Source organism: Dryobates pubescens, chromosome 1, assembly GCF_014839835.1.
Source record: "Dryobates pubescens isolate bDryPub1 chromosome 1, bDryPub1.pri, whole genome shotgun sequence".
NCBI lineage: Eukaryota > Metazoa > Chordata > Aves > Piciformes > Picidae > Dryobates > Dryobates pubescens.
The window spans coordinates 62599907-62615078 of NC_071612.1; the positions used below are offsets into that span (position 1 = coordinate 62599907).

Below are 15172 nucleotides of genomic sequence, written 5' to 3' on the forward strand. Positions count from 1 at the left end.
TACAGGGTAAAACCTGTCTGTAAGCATGTCCTGTATCCATTGTCTTTATGCACCTATAGATGTGGCACACTGAACATACAGGAGCTGCGTTTCACGTGTTGAGTGTGGCACCTACCATCCCATCAGTATATCTTCAGTGGAATCTCATGCAAGAAAGAGGAGGCAACACACTGCAAGGCTTCAGCAGGCTACTCATTAAACCAGTTGATGGTACAGCAGCTCACAAGAGAGGGGAACTGTCTCAAGCGTGCACGGAAAACTTCTCCACCAGGGCTGAGGGAAAGACGTGCAGAAAAGAGATTCATAGCATTGGATTGGAAGGCACCTTAAAGATCATCTAGTTCCAACCCCCCTGCTATTGGCAGGGACACCTCCCACTAGACCAGGCTGCTCAAGGCCTCATCCAACCCAGCCCTGGACACCTCTAGGGAGGGAGCATCCATGACCTCCTTCAGTAACCTGTTCCAGTGTCTCCCCACCCTCACCGTAAAGAATTTTCCTCCTAATATGCAGTCTAAACCTGTTCTTCTCAAGCTTCAATCCATTCCTCCTCCCCCTCTCCCTCTCATGATAAGCTCTTACAAAAAGTCCCCTCCTGTCTTTTTTGTAGCTCCCTTCAGGTACTGGAAGGATGCTACAAGGTCTCCCAGGAGCCTTCTCTTCTCCAGGCTGAGCAGCTCCAACTCTCTCAGCTTGTCCCCATAAGGAAGGTGCTTCAGCCCTCTGAGAGATGTTATGACTAGCTACAAATACAAGGATAAAATAGCTTTCCTAGAACCATCCCTGGTGCTTACAGTGAAAGAAGGAAGGGAATATACTCAAGGAAGGAGGGAGGGAAAGAAGGAATGAAGGTTTAGGCAGTGAACTGCATGTCACAGCTCACTCCTTGGAAGTCCTGGGTACTCTCCTGGAAGTATTAAGATGGTAGGGTAGTGATGTTTTATAGGACCCTCCCTAGGAAGAACACATAAGAGGTAAGAAATAAGTGTGATCTGAAATCTATTTCAAGCAGATGAGTGCAGAGATTGCATCACCAGACACAAATAATGGGCCCAGGTTCTTCTATTTGTACTTGCACTGAGAATGTCTTGTACCTTCTCACAGCCCTCCTGCAAACAAGCTAACTGCTAATGGACTGTGCACTAGATGAACAAGAAAACATGCTGCAACTGAGCCCCAAATTCATGCAGGGTATTTTTGTACAAACAGCTCAATGGTGCATGAAGGAAGCTTGTATTTAGTCTGGATCATGCATAAAGTTTGAGAAGTTTAATATTATCTCAAAACCAGCACAGCTAAAAAAAAAAACCCAACAAAAGGATCTGGTTCTATGGGAAGGTGGAAAGCAAACCTCACTCCTCTAAAGTCAGTGGCTTGGAAACAAAAAATCCCATGATAATGTGGTGGAAGGCAAAGGACAAGGTGGGCAATAATTAACATTGACAGCATGGAGTCCTATCCCTGAGCTGTACCTCGTGCAGAGGACCATGTGGATAGTGCTGCGAAGCCGTCCTGTGTAGGCAGCCATCAGATTAGCCTTGGTGGGCTGCTGCCCTAGGTCTTGCACAACAGGCTTCATAGCTGTCATGATCTGTTCTTGGTCATCAAGGCTGTACATGTTGGGAATGTCACCTGAGTGGAGCAGGCTGTTGATGTCCTCAAGGAAGGATTCATTTTTAATCTAAGCAGATGATAGGGGGAAAGAGGAAAAAAGCAGTTTCCTAAGTCAAAACAGTCACATCTCCACAAACCATGGAGAGCACTGCTGCATAAATACATCCTTAGCCTTTGTCATCAGAAATCACTTCTGTGATCACTTGGCTCTAGTAAAGCATCCTCTGACCCTTGTCCAGCATTGCACAGATTCATAGAATGGTTTGGATTGGAAGAGACCTTGAAGACCATCTAGTTCCAACTCCCCTGCCATTGGCACTCACACTCAACCAGGTTGCTCAGGCCTCATCCAACCTGGCTTAGGACACCTTGAGGGAGGGGGCATCCATGACCTCCGTGGGCAACCTGTTCCAGTGTCTCACCACCCTTACTGTAAAGAATTTCTTCCTAATATCCAGTCTAAATCTGCCCTCCTCAAGCTTCAATCCATTCCCTCTCACCTTATCACTACAAGCCCTTGCAAAAAGTCCCTTCCCAGCTTTCTTGTCGCCCCTTCAGGTGCTGGAAGGCTGCTGGAAGGTCTCTCTTCAATTTCCAATTCAACAGCCACATGCAGCCATTTTGGGGGGTTTGGGGTGTGTCTGAAACCAAACCTTCTTCAGCCCATTCATTGTCACCTTAGGGAGAGAGCTCAGGGCCTTGCTGCCTGCCTCACAGTGACTGCAACCAGGCACCAGGCTGCTCTGGGTCTTCACTCCTCCAACACAGAATACTTAATTGTTAGGATAAAGCTCATCGACGTGGGAGATGCAGTAATTGTAGGGATGTGTCACAGCCTGTGGGACGATCTCCCTCCAGAGCTATACTCACCTTTCCACCTTTGCTAAATCAGAACTACACAGCAACCATCTACTTGACTAAATGCAGCCTCCCATGCCCCTCTTTTCCCACAGAAGCCTCTTACTGCAGGGAAAAGGATGTAATAATAGGCAGCACTTGACAGATGCTCATCTTGCTGCTTAGGGCGCTGCCAGAAGGGACTTGGTTCCTTTGATAATGAAGGCAGTAAAAAAATCCTATGGGGACCACAACCATGAATCCCAGAAGGTGTCCCAGTCATTAGCAAGTTGCAGCTTACAGTAGCAAGCCAACATTATTCTGTGGAACCAGCAGGCATAAGGCCCTAAATCTAATGGTATATTTGAAAAGAAATAGAATGATGCTGCCTAGGACTTCTGGTACCAGTGGTTAGTGTAGTGCTTAGCTTCAGGCAGCTGGGTCTAAAATCCTTGATCCCATCAAGCCCTAGGATGGAGCTGCAAAGTGCTTCCTTGAGCAACAGGAGAAACAGCCCACTCAGTTCCTTTAGCAACAAAGGCACCACCTTGTTTCCCTAGGGCCCTTCTATAAGATAATGGAGATGGGCTACTTGAGAAACACCAGTTGTGTCTGGCTCGTACCAAGCTTTTCATTCCTCTTTAGGGGGAATTATTGAGCTTAGAGATGTGTTTCTGACTTCTGAAATGGAGTCCACCATGCTAATGCTCTCATACCTGTGTGTCTACAAATAGGAATGTCCTGAGTAGACTTTCAAGGCCTGCCTTCATCATGATCTCCTTCAAAACATCTCGCCATTCAGCTATGCCATAGCTTTTTGGAAAGCTTGATCTGGAAACACTCATAGTCTGCCCTAAAGAAAAGAGAAGTCTGTGGAGTTACATCAGATGAAAATCTCCTCTTCTGTCAGTCCTGAGTGTATGTTGTAGACTCAGGAGAGGACTCAAGGAGCTTGTTTTCCTGCAGTGGGTTCTGAGCACCTGTGTATCCTTGTGCACATTCAGCCAACAACTTAAGAGCCTGTTTTCCTTGAAGCACAGAAACCTGAGCTAGCCAGAAACCAGATGTACAATTCCAGGAGCTAATAGTCACACTGCTTCTTGGGCTCAGTGCCTCAGAGTTCAGAGGGAACAACTCAGTGTGGATTTTTTGTCATGCACCTGGGAATCATGATTGCATTTTGCTAGCCTCACATCCTCTATTTGGAACAACTTAGAACAATTTTCTCCCTCAGCTTAGGTCCCTGGCTCTTCAAGTTTCCCCCTTCAGATCCCTTGGCTCCCAAGACTCACCTGTCCTAATTGCCAGGCTGTCAGGGTCACTTTATGATTTGTCACAAGTGGCTCCTGTCTTTGCCTTCCTGCTGCCCAGCTCCCAGGCAGAAGCCTCTATCTCTCCCTCTGCAATGCTGAGTGCTGCACAGACCACTGAGCTGACACAGACCGTGCTGCTTTTGTCCATTTGCTGCATGCCCACAGCAGCAACCCAAGCTATGAGCAGGCGAAAGAGTCCAATTTTTCTAGCATAGATGTGCATGTTAACTGAGCCCTAGCTCTTGAATGTTAAATCTGAAGAGCCACCAACCAGAAAAACGTGTAGCCAGTAGCAGGAAGGTCAGGAAAAAAAGAGTTGCTAGAGGCAGCCCCAACGGAGCTGCTCCACATTATGTGTCTAGAAGTGCATTACTTACATGTGAGATGCCAGCCTGGTGAGAGACTGCCTCCCACTTCCCCCAACACCCAGGAGAAGTGCATTCCCTGGAGCCTGCCGTAGGATCCGACCGATCTGGCAGATGTGCTGTATTGCATCCATGAAAAGCACAAGCTTCAGCTTTGGGGTGGTCACTTGATTGTATTCTTCCAGGCAATGCTCAATCACAACCTTCAGCTGTGGGCACAAACAACCTGTTGTGGCTACCAGATACAAGCAGCTGTGAAGGGGTGGGTGATTGTCAGCTCAGGTAGGCCTAAGCAGGGCAGTGCCTGGTGCTCAGCGGGGTCTGGGTGCAGCTGCCTCTCTCAGTTGCTCCCTAGGAGCTGCTTGTGGGGAGGTGATGGCTGTCTTTGACCCATGCTCCTGTGGGAACTACCATTGGACTGGGTTGAATTTAACCAGAGGTAATGGCAACAGCTGCCAATGGTGACCTTTAACTCAGGCAACTGGCTAAAGTCTGCCATTCCAGTGCTGCTGTTTGCCTGGAGAAACACCAAGGCACAGCTCAAAATTAGATAGCTTATGGCTGCCTGACCTATACTGCTCCTGGGCTTCCCTGTGGGAGAGCTTCCTCACTCTATAGTTGACCATTGCCTGATGCTGTGTCCTGTGATAGGGATCCTGGCTGGAAAGGACAGGTGCTTGAAGAAAACACCACTGGCAAAAGTGCATCCCACTCCCAGTCCAGCCGACACGTAGAACAGCTGCAGGAACAGTCTCTCATGCCCTTTGCAGGTCTCTCTATAATGGCACCCTCAGGCCAGAGCATGAGATGAAGCATGAAGGCATCTGGGATTTGGTCTTCCCCCCCTCAGCAAGCAACATCATCTGGAATACCTACAGTGCTGACACCTCTTTCTAGACACCAAGGTCCTGTGCTCATCTGTGGGCTGTGCAACACCTTGGTAAGTCTGGCTGTCTCAGCTGTGCACACCTACTTTGCAGAAGAGATTTGAAAGCTCAGTTAATTACCAGTCCTTGTCACACAGCTATCACAAGAGAAGAGACAACAGGATAATCATCTGTTTCCAGCAACGAGCACAAAACGCACTGCTCATTGCCTTTGCTTAATTATCGCTACCAAAGTACTCACGGTATCTTCTCCAACAGGGAATCTGGCAGTAACATTAATCACTTGTGAAGGTCAACTGTGAAGTCTTTAATGGCAAAAGTAGTATTGTTTGGGGGTAATGTGCCATTTCTTTCCAGCAGATTTCACTTTTCAGTCCCAAGCGCAGCTCAGCTGGGAGATTTGGCACAGCAGGCTGCACCCAGGATGGTAATGCAGAGACAGCTTGTTCCACCTCAACTTCCCATCGTGCCAGACACAGCCACTACCCATATCTGGGGTAGGATTTTACAGAAGAGTCTTGGGCAGGCTCATGACTCCATACAACTTCAATTTAAGCAGCCCCCTGGTTGCTATTAACTGTTACCTTTCATTTGAAGAGCACTTGGTAGATGTGAGCATAGTTCACATCATCACGATTCCCAGAGTCCTTACTGTTTCCTGGCTGAGGATTTCTTTGTACAGTTTGGCACTGGCACCTGGTTCCATAAAGTCCCCAGACAGAACTGGCTGGGAGGGGACAACTTCCTCAAAAGTGGTGCCTAACTCCTCCATCATGCTCTTCATCAGGCTGTCAAACCAGGTCCGGTCCTCCTTGCTGACCAGGCGATCACGGAAGACCCGGCAGCTCTCGTGGTACCACAGTCTCAGCAGCTGCATCTTGTCCTGGTTGGAAATCCCAGCAAAAAGTCCCCCATGAGAGAAGCAGAGAAGTATTAAGAGCCCTGCCATCAGGAAAGCTGGTTCCTGCCCAGCATGTGGCCAGCTCCACTCCTGCTAGAAGGCAGCTGGAGTGGAGATAGAACTGGGCGGGTGGAGGAAGCTGCATTCCCTTCTCCTTTCAAAATCAACTCTTGTCAAAACAGCTGCTTTGCAGAGAGCTCATTACAGCTTCAGCTAATCCCCCCTCTATTTGTCCATATGCCAGGTTTTCTTTGAGAGATTTAAATTCCATCTTCTTTGTCCTTATCTTCCTCCCTGTTTTCAGAAGTTCTTGTGTTTCTCTGGAAAGATCCTTTTATTCCAGTGTAACACAACCCAGGCTCCCAAGCACTTCCTGTGGTAAGTCAATCTCTATTGGCTAGACTGGAGCCAGAGAGAGGTCCTCAAGAGAGCTGAAGGGGCAGAAGCCTCCATTACTACAAGCTGGTAACCTCTGCCCCTGTGCAGTCCCCTACAGCTCCATCCAGCTCTGAATGGCCTGACTACATCCTACTGACTTCATGTGGCCACTCACCTGCTTCTGTGCTAAGGAAGGGCTGGGGTGATAGGAGGGGCCTGTTTACTACTGATAGTAGACAATACAGCTAAAGGGAAGGTCCCCTCATTCATTGAACAGTACCAAAATGCAGCTTCAACAAGAAGCTGAGGCCTTAACTGGAACATTTCTGGTCTTCCTCTGGTGGCATGGCTGTGCTGTTGGGAGGACTCACCTCAACCTTGCTGGGCTCAGCCATGAGCATGCCTTGGAACACCTTGGAGAGGTCTCTCAGATTGAAGGTGTAACGTGACTTTGCTGCTATAGGCAGCAGTTGGGTTGTGATGGTCAAATACACACGGATTGTGGCATCCACCAGGGGCTTGTTCAAGTCTTTGACTGCAAGTGCTCCTGCTGCAGGGACAGAGAAAGGTGAAGAGATGCCAAGGAGGTGATGCTGGATTGAGAATGTGCTAGCCATGCAGACAGGTGGCACTGAGTGGCAGAGGTGTTGCCAGTATTTGGCCAGGAACACTTTTTTCTTCTGCTTTCTTATACAGAGATTGTGTGGAGACCTGACCAAACAGCAGCTCACTGCAGTGGAGTTTGCCAATGAGTTTCCCAACCAAAGTCGGGACAGTTGTGTGGTGTTAAGACTTCACAGGCCCCAGGAAGAGAGGAGACACTTCCTGACAAAGCAATTGGTGCCTAACTGAAATACTCCAAACAGCTTTTCCTTCTCCCTCATGGCACTCCAACAGTGGAATCTCAGATACTTTTAAGCTAGAAGGTGCAAGTGCCCTCTTAGGTAAACCTCCTTGCAATTCATTGAGCTCAGCAAACGCAAAGCCACTGAGGAATAACTTGTTATGCAATAGTCTGGCAGGATTTAAAGACAGCTGCCAGTTTTAGAGCATAAAATAAACGTCTGAAGTTCATTACAAACACTCCTGGGGAAGCAGAGCCCTGTGACAAACCAGCATTTTGCATTCTTTTGCATTATTTCCCAAATGTTTTAATTTCTTCTAAAATCACAGCTAGATGCTTCAGTGTGCCCTTGAGCTCAGAGCTGGATACTGATGCTTGAGAGTATTGCAGGCACTCAGAAAGCTCTGCTTTGTTTCTCCATAGCTCTCTATTCTCACTGCTTCCTACTGGCAGATTTGTAGATGAGGCCACATTTGCAAAGATGATCCTAAATTCCCACCCTGTCAAATATAAGAGGACTCATTTCACTCCTAATGAACCTTTTTTTCTGGGTGGCTGTAGCACCATCTTAGATCCACTCTGCTCAGCTGTCCACAGGCTGCAGCAGATGGAGAGTAACAGAAGGCTCTGCTTCCACAGAAGGCTGCTGTCTGGGCAAGTGTCTGTCTCCTGAAAGCACAGGTAAACTGCCACGCTGTGCCCACCAACTTGTTTTCTTCACAGTCTCTTTCCTCTTTTATCTTTCTGCTCTTACTTAAGCACTGGGTCTCTGTAACTTCTTTCTCCTAGGAGTCCATCTAGGAAAAGACAAAAAAATTGAGTTACAGCTTTACCTGCTGAGGTTGAGGATATCTGCATCATCTATCACAAACAAAATCCTCTCTGAGAGACCTGGGCTATAGGACACCTTATTAAACACTGTGAGAGCCAAAGCTGAAGTTTGCTGATGTGTAGCAGCAGAGTTGGGCTCTGAGTCTAAAGTGTGTTTGAGCCCCCTGTTTGCTATGATTCAAACTGTACTCTCCCAATAGCATCTTCAAGCAGCTAATGCAGCTTCCAGCACTTTGATCAGCTCATCAATAACAATTCCTCCCCTTCCAACCTCCATTATTGTTGGGTTGACTTGCAACACGAGGAGGTGGCAGCAGATTGCAGAACTTATCCATCCAGCTGCCAAGGATGGTGGAGAAGATAGCCCTCAGGCTGCTCTTCTCCATCTCAGTGAAGGAGAGGTGGTTGAAATGGCGAGTGAAGAGCGGAGTGACAGCATTCCTTTCCCCTCCAGGGAGGTCCCATGGCACAGACAAGATTAATATCTACCAGCTTCTTGAAAGTGCCTTGAAGAATGTAAAATCAGGAATGAATGCTAAGTTGTGGCTATAACCTCTCACCACAAATCTCCACAGCAGGTACCTGTATCTAACAAGAGGCCAAGAGGATGTGGGTCATACCGATCTGTCTCCTGTCGTACCAGCCCTGGTGATCCATCCACTGTCTCAGCAGCTAGATGGGTGGCTGAGCACCATATTCCTCCAGCATGGGCATGTTCAAGTCATCAATAAAAAAGATTAAGTTCTTCCCAACTGGAGGCCCAAACACACCCTTCTGCCTGCAAGGACAGAAACTGCCTAAGGTGTGAGGACAGCTCCTATCGCAGAGGCATTCCTAACTTGATCCAGAAACATTTCTTTCTCCAGATTCTTCCTGGGTCTGCAGTTTCAGCTATCCTTCTATGCTGTAGACCCCTTTTTATGGGCCTCTGTCCAGAAAAGACCTGGAGAAATGTTTGAGGCACTGGCTTCTTTTCAAACATGAGTGCAATCTTGTCTAGAGCCCTGCTTGAAAGAATCCCACAGAGAGTCATGAGGATGATTAGGGGACTTGAGCATCTCCCCTGTGAATAGAGACTGAGAGCCCTGGGGCTTGAGAAGAGAAGACTTGAGAAGAGAAGATTGAGAGGGGATCTCATCAAGGTGTATAAATATCTGAGTAGGGGGTGTCAAGTGGAGGGGGCCAAGCACTTTTCAGTGGTGTACAGTAATAAGACAAGAAACAACAGGTTCAAGCCAGAACATAGATTTCACCTCAATATGAGGAGAAACTTCATTACAGTGAGGGTGATGGAGCACTGGAATAGGCTGCCCAGAGAGAAGTTGTGGAGTCTCCTTCTCTGGAGACTTTCAAGACCTATTTGGCTGTATTCTTGCGCAGACTACCCTAAGTGATCCTGCTTTGGCAGGGGGTTGGACTTGATGGTCTCTTGAGGTCCCTTCCAATCTCTAATGTACTGTGATACTTATGCACTATGCCAATAACTAAATGGGTGCAAAGAAAATCCAAGCTTGAGACTGGGAATATCTTCTAAACTTCAAGCCACTAGCTGACTAGAGAGGCAAAAAAAGAGGTTGTCAAACGGGGTGTGGGACTGGGAGTCAGCAGCCACATTTTCTCCCTTCTCAGTTTCTATAAGGATCCCACACCAGGGTTTGCAAACACCTGTGCTGTGAAATACAGCATTTCTGGGATAACCAGAACTGAAGCAACTTTTACAAACCCTCACTAATGCTTCTCACTTTCTTGTCATTGTATGAAATGATTACTGGCTCCCACAATCCCACCTCAGATTTGCTGTGTCCCCTACTTGTTATCCACAGCTCTATGTGCTTGTGGCCCTTTCAGCTCTTTGGACAAAATTAAATGGCCAAGTTGATAGAAACACTGAGCTCAGAGATATTGCCTTTGCAAACACAGAAGGGAAACTTGCCTCTTATCCAGTTTGCTGTCAATGAGATCCTGGGTTTGGTTAGCAGAGGTACGTGCTGTGTGATGTTATCTGCTAGGCAAGTTCTTCAAAAGCTTGTCTGTAATTGTCAGAGCCTTCCCAGTACCTGTGGGCAAGATGCAGAGAACCTAGAAGCACAATCAGCAGTCAGGCATTCAAAGGCTGGGAGAGGACAGAAGGCTCACTGCTTCAGTAAGGACAGCTGCTCAATACATCTCTTGGTGTGGGAGGAATCCAGCCAGGGAAGCATGAACCAGAGGTATAGGAAATGGGTAGAGAGGGATGGTGATAGGCTACCTAGCAATTGATGCATCTTGATGGAGCAACTGAGTGTTGATAATCCTTTGGGGCACCAGCACAGTGCCTGGAGACTGAATTCAGAACTCCTGTGGCTTAGACACAGCTTTTGTGCAGTGCCACAGGAATGGGAAATAATCTCAAAGTATCAGGTAGCTATTAGGTTCTGACTGCAGGGGGAGAGGAAAGGGTACTCCTGTTAATGAGAACAAGGTTGAATCTAAGCACTGAAGACAAGGCAGGGCACCTACTGGCTTATGGTTTGTGAGCAACAGCTCCAGCAGATGGGCCATTCAGACTGTGTTCATCGTGGGCACAATAATGTCACAGAAGTTGGTATCAGGAACCACAGTGAACTTTGCTGTAGAGTCCAGCCACTTCTCCCAGCACACCTGAAAGGTATGGGTGTGATTAGAGGGGGCAGTTGCATCTATTCCCTATGGGAAAATGATTTTTGCTGTGTTTTTCCTAACACAATGCTTGTGGTAGCTCAGATTCTGATTCGGGTTTCTGTCTACTCATACCTTCCTGTATGGTAATGCTGTGGGTGTCTGACTCTCTTAGGACAGAGGTAGCCCAAGAGTTAGAAATCATTGCCCCAGCAGCAACACACCTGTGCTCCCTTCTGAAAGCCAGGATCAAAGAGGGATGGAGCACTTGTGATAGCTGCAAAAACTCTAAGTCTGTCCTAGGCTGACCCACCCTGTGAGTACCCCCATGACAGAGGGCCAAAGAGGGCTTAGCTGGGATCCTATCTTCATATTTGGTGCTATCACCTGTGTTGTACTCAGAGGGTCAAGGAGGTTTTGTACTTGAACAAGACATGGATGACTTGTGCTAGAATCAAGTCCCAGACTAAGGTCCCTGAGGCCACTACACAAGTGAGATGGAGGCTTTGTCAGGGATGTGCTGGAGAACACTGAGAAAATGCACATTACTGACCACCCCATGTGGCCTTCCCACTGAGACCACGCTGGCAGCTTCTGCTAAGCATCTGCTGCTCTTGTAGGTCTCTCTACTCTGATTTCAGGAAGGGGACAAATTTCCCCCACACTTCTTTTTTTCTTTCAGCCCAGGGGGTAGTGACTGTCAGTCAGACAGGCCTTGTATACCCTACTGCACTGCTGTCTCCTGTGAAAAAGATGGTATGTTTGTCTGTCTTGCTCCTTCTCCAGACTCTGCTGCACACAGCTCTCCTGCTGTTGTGCACTGCTTTCTAGCACAGACAGGACTTTCCATCTGAGCACCAACCTGTCCTCCTCCAGCAGCCACACTTGTAGAGCCTGCTCACTTTGCTGAGCACTGGCAGAGGCATTCAGGTCTGAATTAACACCAGCCCTTGTCTCAGATGGGAAAGATCTGCTTCACAAGAGGGCAAGAAACTGCCTTCTTCTTTTAATGAAAAGTTTTATTTCATGTTCAACATTCCCAGTTGGTTCCTACAGGCCTTTTTTATTTGCCCTTTATGAGAAAATCCTACCAAAGCCTTCAGGACTGTGTTGTTTCCTGGTCCTGTCCTCCCCCAAAGGATTTCCAAACTTGGAGTTGAAAGGGAAATATTTTACCTCTCTAATGACCTCCTCATCCAGATCATCTTCAGCACTGTTAAGCCCAGCATCACATAGTTTATAGACATAAACCAGTCCTTCTTCTGGGAAAAGCAACTGGATCTGTGAGAACAAAGCTGTGGTGAATCTGGCTGCCAAAACTGCATTGACAGGAGGGTCTGCACTACTGCAAGGCAGACTATACTAATGGGATGCTGCCCAGGTCAGGACTCTCTCCCAGATCTTCCAGCTTCAGGGGTCCCTTAAAGTCTGAGGCAGATCCCAAGAGGAAGCTCATCCAAAGCTTCCAGGCATTTGAGAAGCTCTGACTCCCATTCCTCACTATTAGTTCCTCTATGACAGAGGATCTTTTTTTCCTTTACTCACCTTTTCTTTTGCCATCTTCTCCCTCAGCCACAAGCTGAAGGCCACACGACCTTCTAAATCTCCAGTACCACCTACACTCCAGATCAAGGCAAAGATAAACCAGGGCTCAATCAGCTCTCCAATACAGTATCACAGTATCACAGTATAACTAAGGTTGGAAGAGACCCCAAGGATCATCAAGTCCAACCTGTCCCAACAAACCTCACAACTAGACCATGGCACCAAGTGCCACGTCCAATCTCCCCTTGAACACCTCCAGGGACGGTGACTCCACCACCTCCCTGGGCAGCACATCCCAATGACGAATGACTCGCTCAGTGAAGAACTTTCTCCTCACCTCGAGTCTAAACCTCCCCTGGCACAGCTTGAGACTGTGTCCCCTTGTTCTGGTGCTGGTTGCCTGGGAGAAGAGACCAACCCCTTCCTGGCTACAACCACCTTTCAGGTAGTTGTAGAGGGCAATGAGGTCACCCCTGAGCCTCCTCTTCTCCAGGCTAAACAATCCCAGCTCCCTCAGCCTCTCCTCACAGGGCTGTGCTCAAGGCCTCTCCCCAGCCTTGTTGCCCTTCTCTGGACACATTCAAGTGTCTCAGTGTCCTTCTTAAACTGAGGGGCCCAGAACCGGACACAGGACTCAAGGTGTGGCCTAACCAATGCAGAGTCCAGGGGCACAATGACCTCCCTGCTCCTGCTGGCCACACTATTCCTAATACAGGCCAGGATGCCATTGGCCCTCTTGGCCACCTGGGCACACTGCTGGCTCATGTTTAGGCAGCTGTCAATCAGCACCCCCAGGTCCCTCTCTGTCTGGCAGCTCTCCAGCCACTCTGCCCCCAGCCTGTGGCACTGCATGGGGTTGCCATGGCCAAAGTGCAGCACCTGGCACTTGGACTTGTTAAATGCCATCCCGTTGGACTCTGCCCATCTGTCCAGTCGGTCGAGGTCCCTCTGCAATACGAGCTGCTTTCTCCTGGGAGATTGTCCTAATTCCCTAAGAACCAGAGACGAGCAGAAGTAAAATTCTCAGGCATGATTAAGATACACAAAAGGCAAACTCCTCTTAATGTGCTGGTTTTTCACAGGCCTGTTAGTGTATTCTTGTGGATTAAAACTTGTTGTTTCACTGGTGTACTTGAGGGACTCCACTTGCTGAACTAATGTCACTCAGCAGGGGCTGTGAGAAGAATTTACTCTTTAGTTTTTAATTTGAAAATTGTCCAGCATTCTTCAATACTAATTCTTCAAAGGACCTGCAATCAGAAGTGCATCACTGCTCAGCTCTGATCTCTGCTTTCCACACTTTATCTAATTCCTTCTGCTATAAATAAAATCTCTTCCCTCCAGGCTGGTAGGCATGGAGCTTTTCTTTTGCTCTTTCAGTGGGCAAAGCATAGCCATTCCAGGTTTACCTGTGCTTTGCAGGATATTGTGTTACCTTCTGCCACATTTATGAGCTACAGCATGTCCTTTCTGCACCAGCACCTAATTTTCTGGTGATGAACCCTCAGCATGACTTAGTGCACTTAAGAGTTACAGGCATAAATGATACAGATGGTAAAACCCTACCTCAGTGGGGATGAAAGGGTGAAACAAACATTCCAAGAGCACGAGAAGGCTCCTTGTAAGGTTACTGTCTGTTGAGGCAATAATCTCCTTCACAGAGTTCTGGACAAAGCTGATGGCCTCCTGTAAGGAGAGGCAGGAACAGGTCAGTATTATCACCCAAAACATTTGACTTTGGTTTTACCTTCCAGGGTTCTGGTTTCTCCTTGCCTCCCTGTAGACTACATTTACCAGGGTGGATATGGCTGAGAATGTTGTCATTTCCCACTGTGTCCCAGGTATCACTGTTCTGACTGGAAAGAAGCAAGTCAATCCTCTTCATTCAGTCTTAACCCCAAGAAACCTCTGGGCCTGCCTTTTGGTCTTGTGCAACAGTGTTGTGCATTTTGTGCCATGGCTTGCTCGCTTCAGAGCTTCCCTTTGCAGCTCAAATTCTTAACAGAAAGAGAGATTGCCCATTGGAAAGAACTGCCCAGGGAGGTGGTGGGGTCAGCATCCCTGGAGGTGTTTAAGAAAAGACTGGATGAAGCACCTGGTGCCATGATCTAGTTGATTAGTTAGGGTTGGGTGATCAGTTGGACCTGATGACCTTGGAGGTCTCTTCCAACCTGGTTGATTCTATGATTCCAGGTTATTCAATAGTGACTTAGGAGCAGAGTAGAAATAAGAAGAACCTGTTCTTACAACTTTCTCCCTGGAGTTACTCTGTTGTAAGCAACAGAGCTGTACTAGGGATCATTTTGTCCAGAAGATAATTTTTAAATGAAACAAAGCAAACTATAATGACCAGTAAGACTAAGTCACATCTGTAGGGAACAGTAAACAACACTTACTAAACCCAGGAGTTTGCATACTGGTAGTCTGAAGTGTTCCCACGATGGTATTTAAATCCAGGTCTTGATAAGTCTGGGCTGGCTGATATCTATTCTGACAAGCTCCAAGTCATGGAAAGGCTGCAACAGCACGGTAACTCACCTTGGGGAATCTCCTGAAGAGAGATGCTAGGTGCTTTGAGAAGGGCTGCATGATGCCTGGGATTTTTTGCAGCCAGCACTCACTGAAAGGCTCCAGCCCCAAGATGCTGGGTTCCAGGTAAATGATGCCCCAGCGGGAGACTGTGGCAGGGGAAGCAACAGCCAGATCCTGGACTTCAAACCTCATGGTCATGCTCTGGAAATTGCAAAAGGGAAGAAAGGAGGATAAGGATTTGATTGCTTCTGTTGTATCTTTTGGCATAATTTGGAGAAGATGAATTCTTTCCCTTTGTTGCAGGAACCTTCTTTTTCTTGTGTCTCTGCAGCTCAGCAAGGGTCTGGCCAACACAGGGCTTCTACTGAGACACTTATTGCCACACAAATCCATCAGAGGCATCAAGTGAAAAGTAAAAGGCAAATGTGTTCCAAGAGAGAGGGAGGAAGGAAAACAAACAACAGGGAGCAAAAGCAGGAGGGAAGAGT

General features: G+C 47.7%; 1 protein-coding gene across 1 annotated transcript in view; it reads right to left on the minus strand.

The window, feature by feature from the left end:
• Nucleotides 1-15172, minus strand: part of DNAH1 (dynein axonemal heavy chain 1) — a 134007-nt gene that overhangs the window by 22162 nt on the left and 96673 nt on the right. Inside the window, 20 exon segments of the mRNA XM_054178053.1 lie at nt 116-134; nt 136-273; nt 1473-1681; nt 3168-3269; nt 3271-3304; nt 4142-4338; nt 5669-5899; nt 6667-6845; nt 7898-7936; nt 8293-8425; nt 8427-8476; nt 8591-8744; nt 9900-10049; nt 10470-10610; nt 11784-11888; nt 12153-12268; nt 13069-13077; nt 13110-13143; nt 13719-13838; nt 14691-14885. Of these exon segments, the coding sequence (XP_054034028.1) occupies nt 116-134; nt 136-273; nt 1473-1681; nt 3168-3269; nt 3271-3304; nt 4142-4338; nt 5669-5899; nt 6667-6845; nt 7898-7936; nt 8293-8425; nt 8427-8476; nt 8591-8744; nt 9900-10049; nt 10470-10610; nt 11784-11888; nt 12153-12268; nt 13069-13077; nt 13110-13143; nt 13719-13838; nt 14691-14885 (2355 nt within the window).